The following is a 21,127-nucleotide window of genomic DNA, read 5'->3' as shown; positions in this document are numbered from 1 at the left end:
GCTCCCTGTCACCCCCTCTGGCTGCATTCAGTCAATGACAAACAACGACAGGAGGTCAGAAAATGGGAGGATAGTGAAGTAAGAGAATAGATTCCCCTTCCCCCTATCATGGCATCACCCAAGGCCACAGCTCCTGTCAGGCAGCCCTCTCACACAGCCATCTCTCTCCAGATTCTGGGAACTGCTCCTGACCTTGCTCCTTCAGGCTTAGAATAGTAACATCTCCCCTCCCTGCAGTTTCTAGCCCTGGGATAACTTGGAAATCCAAACCTTGCTGGTTTCCGTGTTCCCTGCCTGCATGATTGTAAACTGTGCCTTCATTAAACTCTTCTCGGACTACCCATGTTGAGTGGCCATGCGCTTCCTTACTGAGAAGCGGTAGAGCTGGGATCTGAACCTCAGCGTCTTCCATCTATCCTAGGATGCCTCTCTTCCCTTCACTGTGAAGGTCTGCACAGCTCCGAGGAAGGTGATCACTAATGAGAGTAGTTACTGTTGTGATTTTACATTCCTTAACAGCACAGTAGAACGCTGTTTGCCCTTTAGGACTTGTGTTACACACAGCTTAACAATAGGGACACTTAAACTGCTATCGCTCAAGTTTCTGTAGAATCTGGGACCTGTAATAGAAATTATAAACTCTCTGTATATAAGCAACAAAATAAATTTAAAAGGAATGTGAAAAGGAGTAAGTTTTAGGCCAATGTTCTCATTGGTCCTATTTTCTGGACCTTCTATCAGTCCTCCCCATATCCTCCTTTAATAGACGATCCCAGAACAAAGGGCAGGAGGCCAACAACACATCTCCACAGGCCTTTGCAATAAAACACACTCAGTGATGACAGTTTGGATAGCTTGGGCTCTCTAAGGCTGAGCATAGTGGGAGGAAACCCTTGCACTTTTTACCTCCTCATCTGTTAACTGTCTTTCTGGCTCTTTCTGCATATTTCTATTTTCTGGTGATGCTGCACGAAGTCAGTGCTGGCTATAAGCCCAATTTATCTCTTGCCGAAATCAGTAGAACAAGAGCAAGTGTTATCAAATAATAAGCTGTGAATATTGGCACCTTGGTTTGATTGGCATTACAGAATATCCCATCTTAATTTCTTGTCATCTTTCCTCACCAGTATGATTTCTGCCTTTCTTGCCAGACCACTTAGCATCTCAGCTGCACTGCTAAGAGCAGAATTAAGTGGCAGACACATCAAGGGGCTAGCAATTGGTGCCCTTAGAAGCAGCAGAAAGATGATCACGACAAAGCAGGATAATGAAGACGATGAAGAGGAGAAATTCAACGCGACAAAAGTAATCCAGGATTTTTATTTTATTTTATTTTATTTTATTTTATTTTATTTTATTTTATTTTATTTTTTTACTAGCTACTTAGAAATTCCTATTTCAAGCATTTGGTCAACTCTCAATAATCACAGTGGGTAGATTATCTACACTGTGAGCTCTGCCTGGGCAATTATTTACTCTCAGGCTAAACATTCTATCCTGTCTCTCAATTTCTAGGAACATTCATCAGCTGATTGTATCTGAGTATTTCCTTTCTGTTCCTTTCATGTACAAGTAGCTGCAAGCAGATAGCAGACCAGAAGGATAAAAAAAAGTTCGCAGAGTATAGCATGGGTGACAGTCAGAAAAGATAACGTGAGTGCCCACCAAGATGCCTATCTGGGCCCTGGCTCATAGTAGGCACTCAGCAAACATTTGTTGAATTCAGTTAATGGAGTTATTAGCAAGTTGAACTGGAAGACTTTCCAGGCCTCTTCCCACTCTCATAGTCTGTGATTCCTCAGAAGAAGATGACAGAAAGCGTGAAGAAGATCCTGGAGATGGGTGCTCAGACCCACCAGGAGCACAAAAGAGAAGTCGGAAAGGACTTACCTCAGGCCAAGATGGATCCCCAAAGAGTAACTAGGCTGTTCCAAACTGTCACAGTCCAGGATGATCCTTGTCCCAGGTGATGCCCCTAAATTCCCACCCAGAGTCCAAGGGGACTGGAAAGCAGTTCCCTTAGGATTTCAGATGTAGATACCATCTGAAGTGAAATCCCAGGCCCTAACTTATTTAGGGAGCCTGAGAAAGGAAGTGTATGTTGGGAGGGGGTGATAATTCTCTGTTTTGAGGTCCTATATTTTATGCTGTGTCTTTTTCCCCCCAATAACATAGAAACAAAATTTGGGACAAGAAAGTCTGTTAGAAATTATCCAATCCAGCCTCCAGTCCAATGGAAGAATTCTTACAGCTTCCCTAACAGAAGATCACCCCCTCTCCATTGACACGAAGCCCACTTTCTCCAGAGGCAGCAGCAAGACTGTTGGACAGCTCCCACATGGGCTGGTTCTTTCATGTCGGAGTCCCAATCTCTAACCATGCCTTTTCCCTCTCCTTTGGGGCAGCTCTCCTGACACCTGAAGTCAGGAACCACTTTTCTTCCATTTTCATTCCTGCCAGAAAACATCCTTCAATCCTTCAACTGTAGAGACACACTTTGTGGGTCCCTCAATATGCTGCTCCCCTGACAATACTCTAAGTGGTCGATGTCATTCTTAAAATGGACTGGCAGAATTCAGTGTTGCATAGCTGAATGCAGTGGTCCGGAAGTGGCCTGGCCTTCACAGAGGATAGTGGGACGATTTCTTCCCATTCATTTCTAAATTTTCACAACCATCTGTTTAATCATCTATTCTAGAATGGTGCCAGAATTGGCCTCACGATGACTGATTCCTTAGATTCTGGGATCTTCTTTTCATCACTTACTGGTCCTTATTGGCCTGCCTTCTGCTGGCCAGCTCATCTCTGGTGCTACCAGCACAGTTATATATTGTGCTGTCCTTTATAGCTCATGGTTTGCACTGGGTAGGAAAATACCCAGGTTTTACCTAACTCTCTCAAAATGTTCCTGCTTACCATGAATGCTCAGTCTGCCTGGCATGTAGAGGCTCTAAATATTTGTTAAATAAACAATGAATGAATAAATGCATGAATAAATGAATGTCAAATATCACCTATGGAAGATGACGCCAGCCTGTGAAGCACACTCCGCCCTGACAGGAGCCTGTCTTTTAGCCTCTTGAGCCAGGACCCACCATAGATCATTGCCTCTCATCAGTATCATTGACCTAATCTAGCTATTCATTTTCATAGTTTCCCTTCTTTCCCAAAGCTGTGGCTAAGCAGAAGAGTGGGGAACACCATCTGACCTGCAAAGTTTTTCAGTTTCCCTCCCCAGACTTCACTGTCTTTGGAACAATTCTGTTTCAGGTTTTGTTTCCAACAGTCGTCATGTGTGAACTTGAGGCCAACAGAATTAGGAAGTGATGGGTGGGCATGACTAGTTGGTAAACTCAGCAACCTGCCAGGTGCTCACACTCCAAGTAAACAAAGACCCTTGGAACAGAGGCAGCAGGACTCCAAGAAAAATTCTTTTTTTGGGGGGGTAAGATTTGATTTATTTATGTCAGGGAGAGAGAGAGGGAGAGAGAGCACAAGCAGGGGGAGTGGCAGGCAGAGGGAGAAGCAGGCTCCTCGCTGAGCAAGGAGCCCAATGCAGGACTCGATCCCAGGACACTGGGATCATGACCTAAGCCAAAGACAGATGCTTAACCAATTGAGCCACCCAGGCGTCCCTTTGAGAACAATTCTTCCCACTGAAGGTGGCAACAGGATACTTGCCTCCCACCTGCGAGAACCTATGAAGAACCTTTTTTTTTTTTTTGCTCTCAGGGGCACAGGATGCAATGCCTGGGAACTCCCTCTGAGAAGCAGAGAGCTTGCATCCAGTATATTCCGTCAATGATAATGTATTGTTTCTCCTTTTCCGTGACCTTCCTCTCAGGCCCTCTCGGATTTCATTCCCCTTCACCCCCTCCTTTTTAATTGCTGTCAATCTATTTTGTCCCATCTTTGCTTAACAAATCAGAATGAAGAAAAGTTTTTTTTCCAATTCTTTTACCTTCTATTCTTTAGAAGGTAAGTGTGCATTAGCTGCAGGGATGTGATAAACATACCAGAAAGGAAAAATGTACCCTTCCTGTCTCCAGGGACCCCAATTTCTTCTGACTCTAAAAGAACTGAGAGTTCATCATGGGTCCCCATGAAAACTTCTTTTGTAAATTGCTTTAGAAAATGCCTGGTTTTATGCCTGTTAGTAGTATACTTGGGAAAGGTGCTTTTAAAACTGGTTAGCCCCTAGATGACTAAATTGCTAAATTACCTACATCAATCATGGGCGATTTAGTCCATCTCCTTGCCTCTGAGACAGAAGGAAGTATTTCTTCTGTACAAAGAGACCTCCAGGAAAAAAAAAAGTATTCTATTCGATTCTTCATCCAAAGACTCCTGCACTCAAAGTTTAGAAGTTCTTCTTTGGATTTATAACCTGAATCCCTTTCATTGGAACTTAAGACCTTTTATCTCTTTTCTGATTCCCAGCAGATATCATAAAGAAAAAAAGAGAGAGACACTATTTGACATCTGTTTGTGCACAGCCTTCTGTGGGGGCTCTTCGGGGTTCCCCATGCTAGTCAATATCCTCCCAAGCCCTGGATGGCCACTTTTAAATCCCCTGTACCATTTGCCCATCACCGTCCACCAATCCCTTTACATTTGTCTCCCTCGTAGCACTTTTAAATGTAGTGCTCGCCTCACTGGACACCTGCTTCAAGAACCTCATCAGCACTTTCTTTTTTTAAAAAATTTTTTCTATTTATTTGAGGAAGAGAGAGCAAGTGAGAGAGAGAACAAGCTGGGGGGAGAGGCAGAGGGAGAGGGAGGAGCAGACTCCCCACTGAGCAGGGAGGCCAATGGGGGGCTCGATCCCAGAACCCTGGGATCATGACCCAAGCTGAAGGCAGACACTTAATGACTGAGCCACCTGGGTGCCCCAATCAGCACTTTCAACAATTATCCAAGGTCTCCCAGCAGACACAGAGCTGAATATGGAGCTCCTCTCTGTAATCTACTAATTCTCCTATAAAATGCACAGAGACAAGAAGATTCTGAAAGCCCAAGGCACCACTTCTTATTTGCCATGACAAACACTTGGCAGGCTCCACTCCACTAAGTGGAAGAGAACAGAAATCTCTCTGACCAGGGGCAAGGATGGGAGAGCCCTGGCGGAGGAGTCAGGAGGGCAGAGTTCTAGACCAGCCGCTGCCACGGATGTCCTGTGAGCAGCTCTCATCCCCACTGACCCTGATGCCTAAGCAGAACACAACACGTAGTTGCCTAGACTGCTTCTTAGGGCTCTTCCAGCTCTCACATGCTGGGATCTCTGAGTCTACAAAGGCCTCTACTCTCCCTTCTTAGAAGATAGAGGCCACGGCCTTGACATGTCTCTCTCCACCACCCACGTGACCAGTACCACCTGGAAACACTCAGAAACCAGTGTTTCTCAACCTGTTAAAAGTATCATCATTCTCTGCCCCAATGAGGTTTTTAAACTTTTTTTCTTTAATTATCCTACCCAATGGCATTTTTTTTTAATTTTTTAAATTTATTTTAGAGAGAGAGAGCATGTGAGCAGGGAGAGGGGCAGCGGGAGAGAGAGAGAGAGAGAATCCCAAGCCAACTCCCCACTGAGCACGGGCCCAGTGCAGGGCTCAATTTCAGGACCCTGAGATCATGAACTGAGCCAAAACTGAGTCAGACGCTCGACTGAGCCACACAGGCGCCCCTACCCAGTGAAATTTTAATACCATGAATATAGTGTATACCTTCTAAGGTACAGTATGTTTATCTGTGCTTAATACATAAAAAAGCAAGCTTTTCACTAGCTGCCCCCCAACCAATTTTCATCCGCCTTGGAGGCAATATTAACCTTGCTGAAAATGTGTGACCCCGATTGAGCTGAGGGCTGCATCTAGCTGTGCGACACAAGTTCAGTTATTTGCCCCAAACTCCAAAAGCCATAAACATATTCACAAGCCACAGATTTTGAAAATAATCCATTGCACAAGCCAGAGTGGAATCAGCCAGACTTCCCACTTCCCTAAGGAAAACAGCAACTTCCCACCCTCCTCCCCAGGCCACAATGTCTCCTGCTCCAGCCCCTGTCCTTGTTCTCACCTCTGCCCAGGGCTCCCACTCCATTATGTGGGTCCCAGCAGTAACAATGGGAATGATGAGAACAAGGTGAACTGTGGGTGATGTTGTTCCAGGAATAATTAGAATCCACTTCAAGGGCAGAAACAACTGGGCCTCTGGCAGGATGAAGCCTCATTCCAACTCACTTGCATCAGCCCAGCTCCCCACTCCCACCCCTGCAGGGCATTCCCCTTCACCTTACCTTGGCACACTGGCCAAATAGGTCACGAGTTTCCGCAGGTCTTCCTGTCTTATTCTGTCATGATTGCTGCGAGCAGGGAAGGTCAGGATGGGTCCGCCTCGCTTATCACGGCCCCCTGCAGGGAGGAAGAGGAGGGCCAGGGCCGTTGAGAAAACCAGCCAGAAAGTGTGCTGAAAGTCCATATGAGTGCTGGAGGAAAGAGGCAGAAATATGGGGCCCAGAGAAATGCAGTCACCGGTTAGGTGAAGGGCATGGGGTTTGGATGTGTGGTTAACATGTGTGACCTTGGGCAAGTCTTTTGACTTCTCTAATATGTCACTGCAAAGCGCCGATGAAAATACTGACGAGCATTTTACAGGGTGGCGGAGAGACTGAGGGGCTGGCAAATGGGGAAGCACTTTGAAAAGTAAAGCTCTCCAGAAATGCCAGATGATAATGAAGGTGATGATGACTGCTCTTTTTGAGAACACAAGCTATTGAACCGGCTATGGGCTTTGGAAATTTAACCTTCAATTCACTTATCTTTGCAGACCTCTGTGTGGTAGAAGGGCTCAGGATGAACTGACTACCGTGCTGAGAAACTCTTAAAGCATCCATCCAGGACATCACTGCTGGGAGGTTTTTAGATTCACAGAAAAGATGTTAAGTGTTCCCTGCACAGCCAAAGATCTACCCCTGCCTGCCTGCCTGCCTGAGGTGCCACCTGTCACTCCTGCTGGAGGAGACAGGAATCTTTATCAGAAACAAGGATGCTCAAGGTCTTAATCACTGCAAATGCATATGTACGCACTATGATTATAAATGTTTTCTAAATATCACATTAAAAAAAGCAGGAAGGAGTATAATGAAGTGATGATCATTGTTGCTATCAGAAGGCTGAGATTCTACCTGGTTGCTTTCCCCCCCCCCTTTTTTCCCCTAAACTTTCTACTCACGATGTACTCTATCATTTAAAAATTTATTCTTCAATGGACACTATTAGGAAGCAGGATCGAGATTTTCAGGAGGGTCACAGGGGAAAAAGCTAATATGTCCTTACAGGCACTGGTTATTACACAAAGAAAACCTCTGCATCATGATCACAGACTCCTGCACACATCCCAGGGGGCTGGCTGAGTGGGGAGCACAAGGGGATATAACACAAAAAGGAGGAGGCATTGGCATGGCCATCACCAGTACTGGAAAAGAAGCTTAAGGATCAGCTCTCTGAAGAAGGAGCTCTTCCAAGGAAAGACAGAGGCTCCCAGGGTCCCCACCCAAGTCTGAGTTCATGAATAATGTTTCCCTCTGATTGTGGGGTCCAGAAGCCAGAGAGACAGAGGGAGGCTCGACAAACAAAATCCAAACCGTTCCAGGATACTCCTGAGGAGGAAATAAAAAGGCTGCAAAGAGAAAAGGATCAAACAAGATCAGGGCCACTAAGAGATCTGCCCTGACAAAAAAGTGTTTCAGCAGCACCACCACCCCAGCCCCACACCAGAGCAGATTTGTGTAGCTATACCACAGAGCTGGACCTGAGCCCCTAGCTCAAGACCTTCCATACCACGGGCCTGGCTCTTTGTATGAATAGACATCCCCAACTCACCTGCCTGGAAAAGGATCCCCATTCCCCAACTGCCTTCCACATGAGGAACAGGAAGCAGAGGATTAAATGGAAGGTTTCCCAAAAGCTGGGAGCATCTCCCACAGCCTCAACTTTCCTCTAACCTTGACCCACCCTAAGGATTTTCACTTTTGGGTGGTATTAAGTGCAGTTGCTGCCTTTCTTCCTGACCTTCCATGGACACAGCAGAGCCATGAGAACATGGAGAGCCACGGCTGGTCTGATTGGCAAAGGTGCCCTAAGGAGTTTGGAGGACTGCTGGCACTTCCTGAGCTAGAGCCAGTTCTGCCCTTGGAAGCACGAGTTTCATAAATATGGCTGGGGAAGGTTCCAGATGGCAGAGGAAGGGGAAGAAGGGGAGAAAGCCTGGGGAAGTGCAGTACCCCTCTTCAGGAAGCATGGATAAAGATTTGAGAGGGGGCAGTAGGATCAGCCATGTGTTTTTCAGAAAGGAGATGACCTTGTAAGAATGTAAGCATGTAGGAAGCAGAGCAGGAAGGAGCACAGAGAAAGAGAGTCGTTGTGCTGGAAAGAGGGGGACAATGCATTGAAAGAGGCCTCAGAGCAGGTGCAAGGGGAGGGGTCCTGCCTCCTTCTCTGAAGCAGGCTGACAGAACTCAAAGAGGGAGGAGATAAGGTAAGGAGAGGGAAGAACTCAGCCTGCCTGGGGGACATTGTTCTTTAGATGAAATAGCAGACTAGCCCACCTACTAAGTCAGGACAGGCTTGAGGTACTGGGAGAAAGGGGAGCAGACTGTAACTGGCCAGCGTGACTAGAGAATGAACAGCAGGACTGTGAATGAGGTGGGCTAAAAGGGATGAGGGAGGGAACTCGGGTATGGTGAGAGCTCTGTTGGAGGGTCTAGCCATGGTGTCCCTGTTAGGTTCTAATTTGAGTGAAGGCAGAATAAAGCTAATGCATGCATAAGTGGGGAGAGCCCACTGAAGGTAGGAAATGTCCTGCTGGATCATGAGTTCCCAAGGAAGAGGGGACAGCAGATGTTTTGCTCATCTGATATCCATCCTTTCCCAATTTATAGGGGAACATCAGAAAGGGTCAAAGGTAAAAGATTAAGGCCACAAACACACATACCAAAGTTAAGGTCTTGGATAATGCATGGCCAAAGGAAGGAGGTAGAAAACTTTGGTACCAAGAAGGCTGAGCGGCCATGAAGGTATAGGATTTGATGGATAATCGACATGGGTGTGAAATTACAGAGGGTGAGAAGCAGAGATGAAAAGTAAGAACCCCCTGCTGAAGTCAGTGTGCATTATGGAGGTAGATCTGAGAGGGTACGAGACAAAAGTAGCCAAGTTTTGGAAAAGGTGATACAGATGCTTGTAGGGTCCTCAAGAGTCATTCCTTTACTCATCACGTTCCTGCTGTGGGCCTATGGTGGGCTTTGGTGCCAAGAGCTACAGGACAGAGATAAAAGGAAAGAAGAAGGAGGGCACGATCTGATGTTCTAAAAGGCATAGAGGCAGGGCAGGACAGGGTTGGTGAAGACGCAAAGCCAAAAGTAGGGAAAGTTAAGGCTTCCCTGACCAAGCCAGAGGAAGAATGGTGCTCAAAAATTTCAGGGTATATCAGGCTCCAGTTAGGGAAATTGGGAAAGGTGGGAAGTAGGTGGGGGGGTGGAAACAAGAAAAATACATCAAGGGAATTACACCAAAAGTTTGGTCCATGTAACAACAGTTCTGCAAGATGTTAATGGAGACACATGATTTTTTCTTCAAGGGAATGAGGTTACTCTGTAGTTTGGGAGACAGTTTCACGTGTTTAATGGACATGTGCTTTAATGAGCATGGCAAATCTCCATGAGGCAGCTGTAATATGCATTTCCCAAACTTAGGAATGTAGAACCCTTTTTTCTTTTTTGAGGCTCATCTTGTAGGACTGCTGTTCTACGGAACACACTTCAAGAGACATGGGTCCAGGGTCTGAGATTGTGCCACAGCACTGCCTAGAGAAGGCTGTTGGTGGGAGATAAGGAGGCAGAGAGGGACATCAGGAGGTGGCTGAAAGGAGGGCATGAGTGCACATAAAGATAAGAGAGGTGAAATGAGCCCTGTACAAGCAGATTGCATAAAAGGCACAAATGGGTGCTGTGAGTGGGAGGCGCAGGCACTCCAAGGGAGCCAGAGAGGGCAAGGGGGGGGGCGCCCAGGCTGTGAATGCAGAACAGGATGGCCAGGCCAGAATGATAGAGGCTCCCTGAGGCACAGCCACAGAGGCCGTCACACAGGCATGCACACACCCACACACAGAAGCTGTTGGGCTGCGCAGGATTCTTCCAAACGTGTGTTCCCATGGCAGCGTGCTTTCCTTTGCCCTGGCCACACTGGGGGCACTAACAGAGAAGGGTAGGCACAACCAACAGTTTGTTTCTCTGCTCACCACCTTCCTTCACAGAAAGAAATGCAACTACGACACTGCATACTTTAATTCTGGGTCTCTTTGTTTTGTTTTATTCCTGTGTTTTTTCTTTTAAAAGCTCAGGATATAAGAAGCTTTGTTGGTTTGTTTCTTGTTTCTGTTTGCTTTTGTTTTTGTTTTTAGATGCAGCCAGCCATCTCCCTAGCATCCTTAGCATCCTTCCCAGGCATGGAGAGACAATGTTCCCTAGGCCCAAAAGCTCCTGGCACCATGCACAGATGAATAAGACATACCCCAGGCTGCTCAGCCCACATCAGTACAAGGGAGTGAACTGCACGCCCCCAGCCCCCTTGCTCCTGCTCTGGGAAACTTCTACCTGCCTCATACTGGACTATCTTCCTGGCACATTGCTACTGTGTGCTCCCTTAGGACAACTCTCTATAGTTGGAAAGGTCTTTTCTAGGGCTGGCTGGGCCCGGCCGCAGGGCTCCAACTGAACAACCAAACAAGGGATCCCATGTCAGAGCACCCCGCATGTGCACTCATATGTCCTGAACTGATGCAGAATAGGATGGGGTTCGGAGGCTCTTCATTAAAGCCAGAAAGGCTTCCTAGAGGAGGCAAAGTGGGAACTGACTTGGGAAGAAGAAGAGACACTCAAGCTGGCAAACAGTGTGAGTAAAACACGGCAGGTAGAGGAAGTTTGGTCACAGGAGACAGGGGAGGATTAGCAGGATACCCAGGGGACAGGAAGGACATCAGGTTAAATGAGGCCCAGGGCCATAAAGAAGAGGAAGAAAAGATCTGATTGGGCTCCACTTAGGAGTCGAGAGTAAGCAATAGAGGGCCGTAGGCCACGTCCTGGAGCCAGGCTATGGGCAGCAGCAGAAGTCAGGTGCTAATGCTGCCCAGTGGCCCTCAAGACTTCCACACAGGGTCCTCCCACACGTTCAGCAAGCACTTTGATCCAAGCGTACAAAGGCTCTGGAGGTTGTCTTACCTACACCTCTACCCATACCGAAATCGCTGCCGCATGATCCTGCCAAGGAGCTGTTTGGCCTGGGTGTCATCATCTTCAGTGACAGGGGTTCACTACCTGATAAGATATGTAAGCACCTAACACTAATGGGAAAGGCAGCTTCTCAGCCAATGTCATCTCACAGCAACAACAATAAAACACAGTATCACGACTACTCTTACTACTACTACTACTAACAAGGAGGGCATTTAGTGCCTCACATACACCCATCGCATACTCTGCCCTCACCTCCCATCTCCACACTCTGAATCATCAGTCTCTCAGCTTTCCTCTCAATAGGCAGGAGATACCTGCTGCTTGGTTTCTCCTCCCTAAAGCCTCTACTCTCTCTCCCTTCTCTCCATTTTGTCTTTGCCCATCAGCCAGGCCAGCAGCAGCTCTGGAGTGAAGCCATATACTGTGGGATGGTACTCGCTCTTTCCCTGTGATTCTACCACCACCGCATCAGGGTAGACCATCAGGATCATCCAGAAACAAATGCTCAGTCCACAAGGCATGAGCACTTGGGTGTGTTTCTTTAAATGTGATCCTTGGTGGGGCATTGCCATCACCCCGGCCCCTGCTGGAGATTCTATAACGGAGGCCGACGTTGGAGTCCAAGAACTGGCAGCCACAGTGATGCGGGTGCCCCTGTAGCTTGCCTTCAATTACATCACAGGCCACCGAACTCTTCTTAAAGGTCCAGAAAATAAATATTTTAAACTTATGGCCATCTGGGCTCTGATGAAACTGCACAACTCTGCTGTTGTAGTTAGCAAGCAGCCATTGACACTGCCTTTAGCAGGCTGAATAGTGGCCCCCCAAAATATCAGGTCCTAATCTGTAGAACCTGTCAGTGTTAGCTTATTTGGAAAAAAAGAGTCTATAGATGTGACTATTAAGGATACTGAGATGGGAAGATTATCCTGGTTATATGAGCAGGCCCTAAATGCAGTTACAGTTATCCTCGTTAGAGGGAGGCAGACAGAGATCTGACGCAGACAGAAGAGGGAAAGGCAATGGGACCTCAGAGGCAGAGATGGGAGTGAGATGGCCATAAACCAAGGGGTGCTGGCAGCCGCGAGAAGCTGGAAGAGGCAAGAGGCAGGTTCTCTCCTAAGAGCCTCTGGAAGTTGCACAACCCTGCTGACACCTTGGTTTCAGACCACTAAACTGCTTTTGGATTTCTGGCCTCCAGAACTGTAAGAGAATACGTTTCTGTGGCTGTATGCTACCAAATCTGTGGTAACTTGTTATAGCAGCAATAGGACACTAATACTACCTACCTAAACGAATGCACATGGCCACGTTCCAATCAAATTTTACTTACAAAAACAGGTGGCTGGCTCACAGGCTATAGTTTGCTGATGGGTTGGAGAGAAAAGTCAGAAATAAATATTTGAAGTCATTATTCAGAAAAATAAATAAATAGATACACTCAATTGAGTTCCCTTTGCCAGGAAGGAGAGATAAAGAGGAGCCAGAAAAAATTTTCATCTCCTATCCATGATCTGCTCAGAGATGAACCCAAATAAAACCTCTGGGAATGCGTGAGATAAACAGACTCCTCCAACTGGAGCGTCTCTCATAGGGACCTCAGTGGCCCATGAGGGGCCTGACTGGCCTGGGGGGGTGGGGTGAGGTCAGGTGTATGTGTGGGGGCTATGAGGTGAGGGACACCCACTCGTGATTGTGAATGTCCTCCAGAGCACCCAGCTGGGATCAGGGCTCTTTCTCCTCTGTCTGCCTGTCTCTGGAGCAAGGACGCAGCCAGCATGCTGAGTGCCGCCCCACCCCCACTTCTCTCCCACACACCAAGAAGTGACTGCCTACATGCATGTGCGCACACACTCTGTCAAGTCCCTTGCAGAGCAAAGTTCCATAGACACTCACCAGACACGAAGGCCACTTTTTCCTTTAGGATGGGAAGGACATCAGAAGCTTTCAAACCATCATTCCGAAAAGACCCTGTGGGATGACAAAACAGAAGGAATTGGGATGAAAGAGGTCAGATGGCTGAATCCCTGGGCACCACCCTCAGCAGCCCAACCCCATCACGCGCCAGAAAGTTGTGCCTTGTTCAGGTGCTACAGCCCAGCCCAATGGAACCAATGGAACGGGAGAAGGTCCACAACAGAAAGCACACTTCCACATGATGCCAGGCCATGGGGGTGTCCCTTCCAGCGAGAGGACAGTTCAAGTCACCCCCACCACACATACAACACTCCGTGCCTTGCAGGCAACAGCCACAGCCCTGCTGCTGTGGGCAACTTGACGATGGGGCTCTTTAAAAGCCACTTTTGTACCTCTTTGCCTAGCATGGTGTCTGGTACACAGTAAGCACTCAGTAAATATCAATGGAACAGGTTAATTAATATCAGGATGGACCACAATGCCCTAAATAATTGTTTTTGCCTTTCCCCAACCTGGCACAGTGACTCTCAGTTTTCATTGTACAAATTGTAAAAGTAAGCCACAATATCCCCAAGTGGGAAGCAAAATTGAATGCAATAACCCTTCTTCCTCCTCCCCCTCAATGGCACCCTCACCAGTCCACAACACACAGGAGGTGGGGAGACATCAATCTCCTGGGAAGGAAACACACTCCCTTCTTTAGCAACTCATTCTCTGCCTAAATTTTGTTCTCAGCTGCAGAGTCCTTTCTGGGGTCCAGCTGACTTCCTGTTAGGGGGTTGGAGGCAGAGGCCTGGGGCTCACATAGAATGGAAAATAATGATGTGCCTGGAGAAACAATAGTCTCAAAGGACAACCCAGCCTGGTGTGAGTACAAGGCACGTGGGAAGAGAAGCCCCCGCACGGGTGGACACACACACACACACACACACAGAACCGCAGGCCAGCCCACTGTGCCCTTACATTTAGCCCAAGCACCGCACAAGGACTCTTGGGGAGAGCCAGCCCACAGCCCACACCCTGTGAGCCATAGCTGGAATCTCTGCTGTGGATCACTACTAGGGACATCACACACGCGATCGCCGGAAGAGTGGAGGTTCTGTGTCAGCTCAGTGAGACAGAACCAGCGACCACAGGCAACTGCTCTAGTGCCTTTCTCTGCTTCGCTTACTCCCTTGTGGTCCCAATCTGACAATCTGCAGAGAAACATGCTCGGAAGATGGTCCCCACTCAGGGCCATCTCAACCTCTAAACCCTGACTGCTTCAAGAGACTCGCCTGGGAATTCTGGCAACAGCCCAGGATTAAGAGCACAGGCCCAGGGAAGGGAAATAAGCCAGTTGCACACTCAACCAAAGAGGAAGACAGATGTGCCTCCAGAATGCCAGTTTGCCAGGGTGAGGGGTTATATCCTAACCTTAAACAAATTCCCAAAGTGTCTCTGACTATTTCACCTACTTCTTCATTTTTCACTACATGAAGACAGTGAGCCTTTTTATTCATCAGTTGCTTCTCTTTACAAGCTGGCCCATAGTACCTAACCAGAATGACCCGCTACAAGTCTCACTTTGAGAAGAATGTGGGAAATAGAAGAAGAAAAACATAACATGCTAAAAAACAAAAAACAAAAAACCAACCTTTAAGCACTGTTTGTACAGATCTTTACACTCTGACCTATGTCCCAACACAGAAAAATTATTAAATCTCACTACTAGAATCCACTTAGGATCCATATAAATTATTACAGATTTTACAAATAGGTACATAGGGCTTTTTTTTTTTTTAATTCATGCAAGATGTTTTGGCTTCCTTGGCAGGGAAGAGTCCTATCCAGCTTCACCAACTAGACAAGGATCATCTTTAGCTGGTGCATGAGTTGTTTGTGTAAAATGATGCCTCTATTAGAATAGCCTGTGTTCATATGTGAAATACATCTTTGTATACAACAGCTTTAAAACATTCTCCTCTATATATCACTATATACACCTTAATTGCTATAGGAAAAAATTTTAATAAGAAAAGTTAAACTTCAGGCCTGTCTGCTTCCAGATTATTTACAAGTTCAAAAAGAGCAAGGCCCAAACGAATGAGATTTGATAAGAATCACATAACCCTCTTTTCTCCAAAACACCTGCCCTATTTTTTCCACAGCTCTTCCTCTCCCCCACCTCCCTTAAAGTATACAAAATGGCTCTAATTCCATGAAGTCCCCAGACATTAAGGAAGAGCTTGAAATTTCCTCTAATGGAAGCAAAAGGTTCCCTATCCTGTCCCTTCTTTGCTCCCACCCATGGAGGGAGAACAAGAAGGAACTCTGGATTCCATCCCTCACACCCATTCCTTCTCCCCTCCAGACTCCAGAGCCCAAGAGAAAGGCAGTGGCTTGTCCATGCAGCTTGCAACCATTGGCCATTGGCCACAGTAAACGTCAGTATCCTGGGTTGGGCTGGTCTAAGATTCCTAGGGTTTCCTCTTCCCAGGCCAGAGTCTTCCCCCATCTGGTTTAGACCACAGCTGAACTACCTTCCAGGTGGTAAGCCTACCATAAGAAAACCTAAAGTGTCTAGATTTACGAAATCCTTAACTAGGGGATAATCGTTTCCAACAACAACAAGATTTTTCACATTATAAAAGGATTTGCTCCAGGGTCTCTTTAAATAAAAGTTGCCGTAATGGTTTGAATTAGTTTTTCATTTGCCAAAAATTGAATTACAAACAACTTTTCAACAATATATGCATTATGTAAAGCCAAGTAGAGCTAAACTAATTAGCCCAGCAGCTCAGAAGCTGGCGACCTTGAGTAGAAAACCTATTTGCACTGGCTGAGGGTCCTATGTATCAATTCCCCCAGGCCCTTGTGAAGCCAGCTGTCGGCGTCTATAATAAAGGAGAAGTTCATTGAACACTAACTCAAACAGGACCAATGAAATAGCAGCACGTTTTCACTATCAGGTACATGTCTGGGCAGCCTCATAGAAAATGTTCAATAAATATTTGATGAAAGGATAAAGAAATGAATGAAATGGTAACCCTTTCTCAAGTTGCATGCACAAGGTCAGTGGCCTCATCTGTCACACCAAGGGCTGGTGATCTGTGTAGATGATCTCCAGGGTCCCACTCAGCTCTGATAGTCTGAGACTTTTTAAACCTTTTCTTCATATTTATTGGCCTTTACGATCCTCAGATTATCAGGTCAATATGCTTTGAGAGAAAGTACTGGAAACAAACTCCCTAACAAGGTTCAGTGTGCTTTGGGAAGATAAAACAACTCTTCCCTGGACTCCCAGTGCTTTCTTTTCCAGGAATCAGCTTAGAGATCAGGATGGCCAAGACACATCACCCCATTTTGCAGACAGCCCAAGTTACCAAAACGGAAGGCTAGTGACAGAAGAACTTCTGTGAGGCACACATACCTTGGAGGCGGCAGGCAGACCTGACCTGCACTTGCTGTCTCTGAACAAAGTATATTTGATAATAGCACTATTAAACTACAAACTCTAGACCAACCATAGATCAGTTTCCCCCTTTAAAAGAAAAGCCTGTTGAAACAGTAGGCCCCTTGCTAGCTCTAAAGAAAGCCTGAGAAGAAATAAAAGGTCCTGGGCCCTTTGGAGTTACTGTAGGAAAAAAAAAAAAAAAAAGAACCAGAGGGCACCCTCAGGGACCTGACCCAACGTGAGTTTCCTGCTTTCTCTTAAGGACAAAGGCATGCTTCGCTGGCATTCAGCACAAACCCCACCCCATTTGTGTCCTGCTGCTGTCAGAATTACAAGCCTGCTGTTCGGTTAATTAGCAAAGTTGAAATGCTTCGCATCTATTAGGGAAGTAAAAATTACCACTGCCACCTCCCCAGGATCTCCAGCATGGGACTTCTCTAAGCCCCACTTTTGCCACCTCCTCACTCCAAATGTGTTAGGCTTACATTGCTGCTGCCTGTCCCCCTTCACCTTTTCCTAGTCAGCCTTCTCCATGCAGGAAAGTACCCATCTCCCTCACCCTGGCTCCCAGCCTCTGCAGGGCCCCACATGGCCACAGTGGGACTGGCCCTGGTGTCAGAGGACCCCCGTCTGTTGGTTCATGGCTCCGGGATGGCAGTGAGTATTCCAGGGCAGCTGTGTGCCTTGTGCTCCATGCTAGCCTCCTCCAGAAAGCAATGCTGATTTCAACAAGTGAAGACACAAGCAGCTAAGTGTTGAGCATTTGGAGGTGCAAGCTGCCAGGGTGCCCATGGATTGCTCTTTATTTCCGTTTGGTTCTCAGCCACACCCTCTTAATGTGCACTTATTGAGAAGTTACTGTGTATTTTAATATTATCTCATTGCCTCGAGTGGGCCTGACCCTGTGTCACCAATGCTCAGGTAGGTCTCTGCCTCCTCTTTCCACTCCATCCCTGTGTGTCCTGCATGGAAGCCTTGATCAAAGTAGTCCTGAATCACTGACTGATCTTCTGCACAAAGACATCTGGTTGACAGTTGAGAGTTCCAAGAGCTCATGAGCCCGAGCCTTAGTTTGGGTATAATTGGGGCTGTTTCCTGTTCCCAGAGTCATTCTTTCATCAGTTCTTCATTGAGCACCTATTACATGCTAGGCCTTATGTTAGGCATGGCGTGCCTAGACAAATAAGCAAGGGACCCCACTCTCCAGGGGGCTTGCAGGCAGAGATAGACAGGTATGCAGATAGGACAGTGAGCTGTTATCAGAGACAGGACATCACATGTCCAGAATGCAAGGAAGCTCAAAGGAAAGCTGAGTCCTAAAGCCTGCTACTCAAAGTAGCAAGCTTCACCTGCCAGCTAGAACCTTGCAAGAGATGCAAAATCTAGGGCCCACTCCAGACCTACAGAATCAGAACCTGCTTTTTAACAAGAAGCCCCAGTGATTCATTGCACAGGGCATTTGTAGAAGATCTATACACCAACGTACGTCTTTCTATTCCAGAGTCGCCTTAGAGGCGGAGATACATAAAAGCATCCTTTAGCCTAGTCTAAATAGAACCTCTCAAATCTGACCTAGTGCTGCTCATCACCCCTCTCACCTCCACCATGGGAAGACCCCTCGCCACCGCCCAACAATTCCAAAGGGTCAGCCACCCATTACCCAGATTCAGCTCTGGAGTAAAAAGGCTATGGGAGAGGTAGATGAGTTTCCCTTCCAGGGCACTGAGACTGGACCATGTCTTGTTTTTTGGCAGTAGGAGTGGTTATGAATAACACCTGTCCAAACTGCTCAGAATTTTGGTAGCTTAAACCACCCTCTCATGTATCAGATATTTTAATTTCACAGCAGATCTTCCTCACTACCCCAACCCTCAGAGCCCCACCTTCTCTAACTGCTCTCAGTATCATATATACATTTACAGACCAAGACACCATCTCTGAGATGGCCCTGGAAGACAAGGAGCCAGTAGGTTTATGCCTCTTTGTCGTACCTGCACTCCCACCCATGGGTACAAAGCCCTGAACACTGGGCGATACTGGATGAGAAGCGGAGGAAGGAGAGGTGCCCCCACCCTAGGGAGCTCCACCACTAATGAGAACACAGTGCTCAACCCAGGCAATAATCTCCCTTGGAGGGGAGACCCAATTTCTGCCCTCTGAGAGTTTTCAGTCCCATAAAGTACCTAGTTCCCATTTCCCCTGACACCAGGAAGCTACCAGACTCTGTACAAAAAACAACTTCCAATTCTGAGGTTCTGATAAGACCCTCCCTCCCTCCCCCAGCCTGGCTGTCCTATACCCCTATATCCTGATTATTGGTGCCATCACCCACTAACCTACACAAACAGAAACATGGCAGGCCTCCTAGACTCCTCCCACTCCTACACCCCAAATATGAGATCAGTTGCTTGGTTCTGCTGATACTACTTCTAATCTCTCTCAAATCCATCATTTCTTCTGTGTAGTTTCCCTGACCTTCCTGTCTGGTGGAACCATCCCTGACTGTGCCTTGTACTCTCTCTCTCCTGAAAGTCATTTCTATGTTTTCATTCTACTCACCATTAATGGACTCCGACACCCTGAGGGTAGGTACCATGTCTTACTCTTTGCCCTCCCCCAGCACTTAGCACAGTGCCTATCATGAAAAAGAGACTCCAGAAATACCATGCACAGATCTTGAGAAGACAGACAGTAAGAGTGGTGAGTAGGAAGCAATTTATTGGGACGGCTCCCCCAAGGAGGTAGTATTTGTACCAGGGTTCGAGTAAGGGTAGGGCCACAGAACAGTGTCCTGGTGGCAAGTGGCACATGCCAAGGCAGAGAAAAAGGGGCAAGCAGGGCATGTGGAGAGAATGTACTGGCTAAACAGTAAAGCAAAGTTAGGGAGGGATGGAAAGGAGGGCATGGAGGTAGTAGCTGGGCTCTATGATCGCACTTTGAACCTGATATCTCAATAGGGCAGGCTCCTGGGAAGGTATCAGCAAAGATGTGGCTGCAAGTGCCTTCAAAAGTTCAGAGAGCTGGGACTGCACCGCAGTACAGGCCAGAGCTGGGTGGAACCTGACTGTCCAAAAGGAAGGCTGTGGTTCCAGAACAGAGCTGGAACCAGCAGGCTCTGACCAAAAACTCCATGTCACATTCTACTGTGCAAGGAGCTGGGGGAGGATGGGACATGTGACTCTTGCTGAGGTGGGTGCTGGAATTTGAGGGCAGGGGGCACTGAAACTAGGTCTCTTTTATCTTCTCCTGAAGTTCCAAGAGAAGCAGGAAGAATGCTTGTCTGTAAGGTACCTGCTGGGAGCCACCAGGCCAGTAAGAGGTCAGGAGTTTGAGTAAGACCCCATGAAGTTGCAATGTGGAACTGAATTATAGAGGAAGGAGACTCAGGGATGTGGTCCCTTCTGTGTAGGGACCAGATGGGCAAAGCCCTCGGGGAAGACACTGTCGGTACATCCTGGGTTGGGAAGGAAGTCATTGGCGGGTAGAAGACTGTCCTTTCTCTCCTTCACCTCTTTCCTATATTTACAAGACAAGGAGAGAAAGGTGGCAAGAATAAGAGGAAATGGGTAAGAGCAAGAAAGAAAAAGCTGTTGAGAAAGATACACACACACACACACACACACACACACACACACACACACAGATGGAGGTGAATGTCTTGTCTCCTCTTTACAGATACCAATGAGCTATTGAGGAAACTGGCTGTTGGAAAACTCCTCCAGTGACTATAAATATGTTCCTTGGAGCTGTAGTTAAAACAACTGCCACTGAGGCAGGAAGTGTGCACTGACAGGAAGAAATAAATCTGGCAGAGAAGGAGACTGGGCAGCTTTCTGTCAGCAACAGAACGCACAGCACGGAGTGGAGACCCACCTGCCTCTCCCCCACCTGGGGATCCATCCGCCCACAGTGAGGCCGGCTGCTGGAAGCCACGGTCCCTCACCACTGACACCTGCAAGTGTCAAACCAGCCCCAGGAGCAACAGCAGCATCCTCCCCCTCTCCTAGGGGAGGAGGGACAGTATTGCAGAGCTCGGCTCCTCCCTGGCACTTCTAAGAGAAGGACATTCACAAGCCTCAGCTAACCCAATTTCAACGCAAAAAGGGAGAAGGGGAAGAACAAAAACGTGAGCTACTCTTTTGGCAAATGCTAAATACTAAGCTTTTCCAAGCCAGCTGACTAGGTCTCATGCGACATGACTCAGGACTCGGACTTGAGACGACAGGAGCCAGACTGGGCAGTCATCCCACCAGGGAGAAGCAATGTCTGCCTTCTCTGAAGTTTGACACACACTTGTCCATCACTCCCCACAATGTCCATTTCCTGCCCTGAGCTAGAGTGAGCCGTGTATCTTGTCCAGGGTGTCTTCCCCGGTGCCTCCTCCCCTGCCCAGGCTGGGCTGTTCCTCCTTCTCTGTATGTCACGTGGCAGGCCTCTCATTGTTGTGCCATCTCCGCGGCTCCATCTGGATCCCTCTGGAGACC

General features: G+C 47.4%; 1 protein-coding gene across 4 annotated transcripts in view; it reads right to left on the bottom strand.

Annotated features, from left to right (window-relative positions):
- Window positions 1-21,127, bottom strand: part of LOC103678822 (kalirin RhoGEF kinase) — a 453,600-nt gene that overhangs the window by 259,010 nt on the left and 173,463 nt on the right. For all 4 annotated transcript variants that reach the window (XM_040621337.1, XM_040621339.1, XM_040621338.1 and 1 more), the window contains exons 2-3: window positions 13,187-13,261; window positions 6,296-6,410 (exon numbers count right to left, since the gene is read on the bottom strand). In XM_040621337.1, coding sequence (XP_040477271.1) covers window positions 6,296-6,410; window positions 13,187-13,261 — 190 coding nt within the window. The remainder of the gene's footprint in view (window positions 1-6,295; window positions 6,411-13,186; window positions 13,262-21,127) is intronic.

Source organism: Ursus maritimus, unplaced genomic scaffold (genome assembly GCF_017311325.1).
Source record: "Ursus maritimus isolate PB19 unplaced genomic scaffold, ASM1731132v1 scaffold_4, whole genome shotgun sequence".
Classification (NCBI taxonomy): Eukaryota; Metazoa; Chordata; class Mammalia; order Carnivora; family Ursidae; genus Ursus; species Ursus maritimus.
Note: the sequence above shows the minus strand (reverse complement) of the source record. Positions and strands in the feature narration are given on the sequence as shown.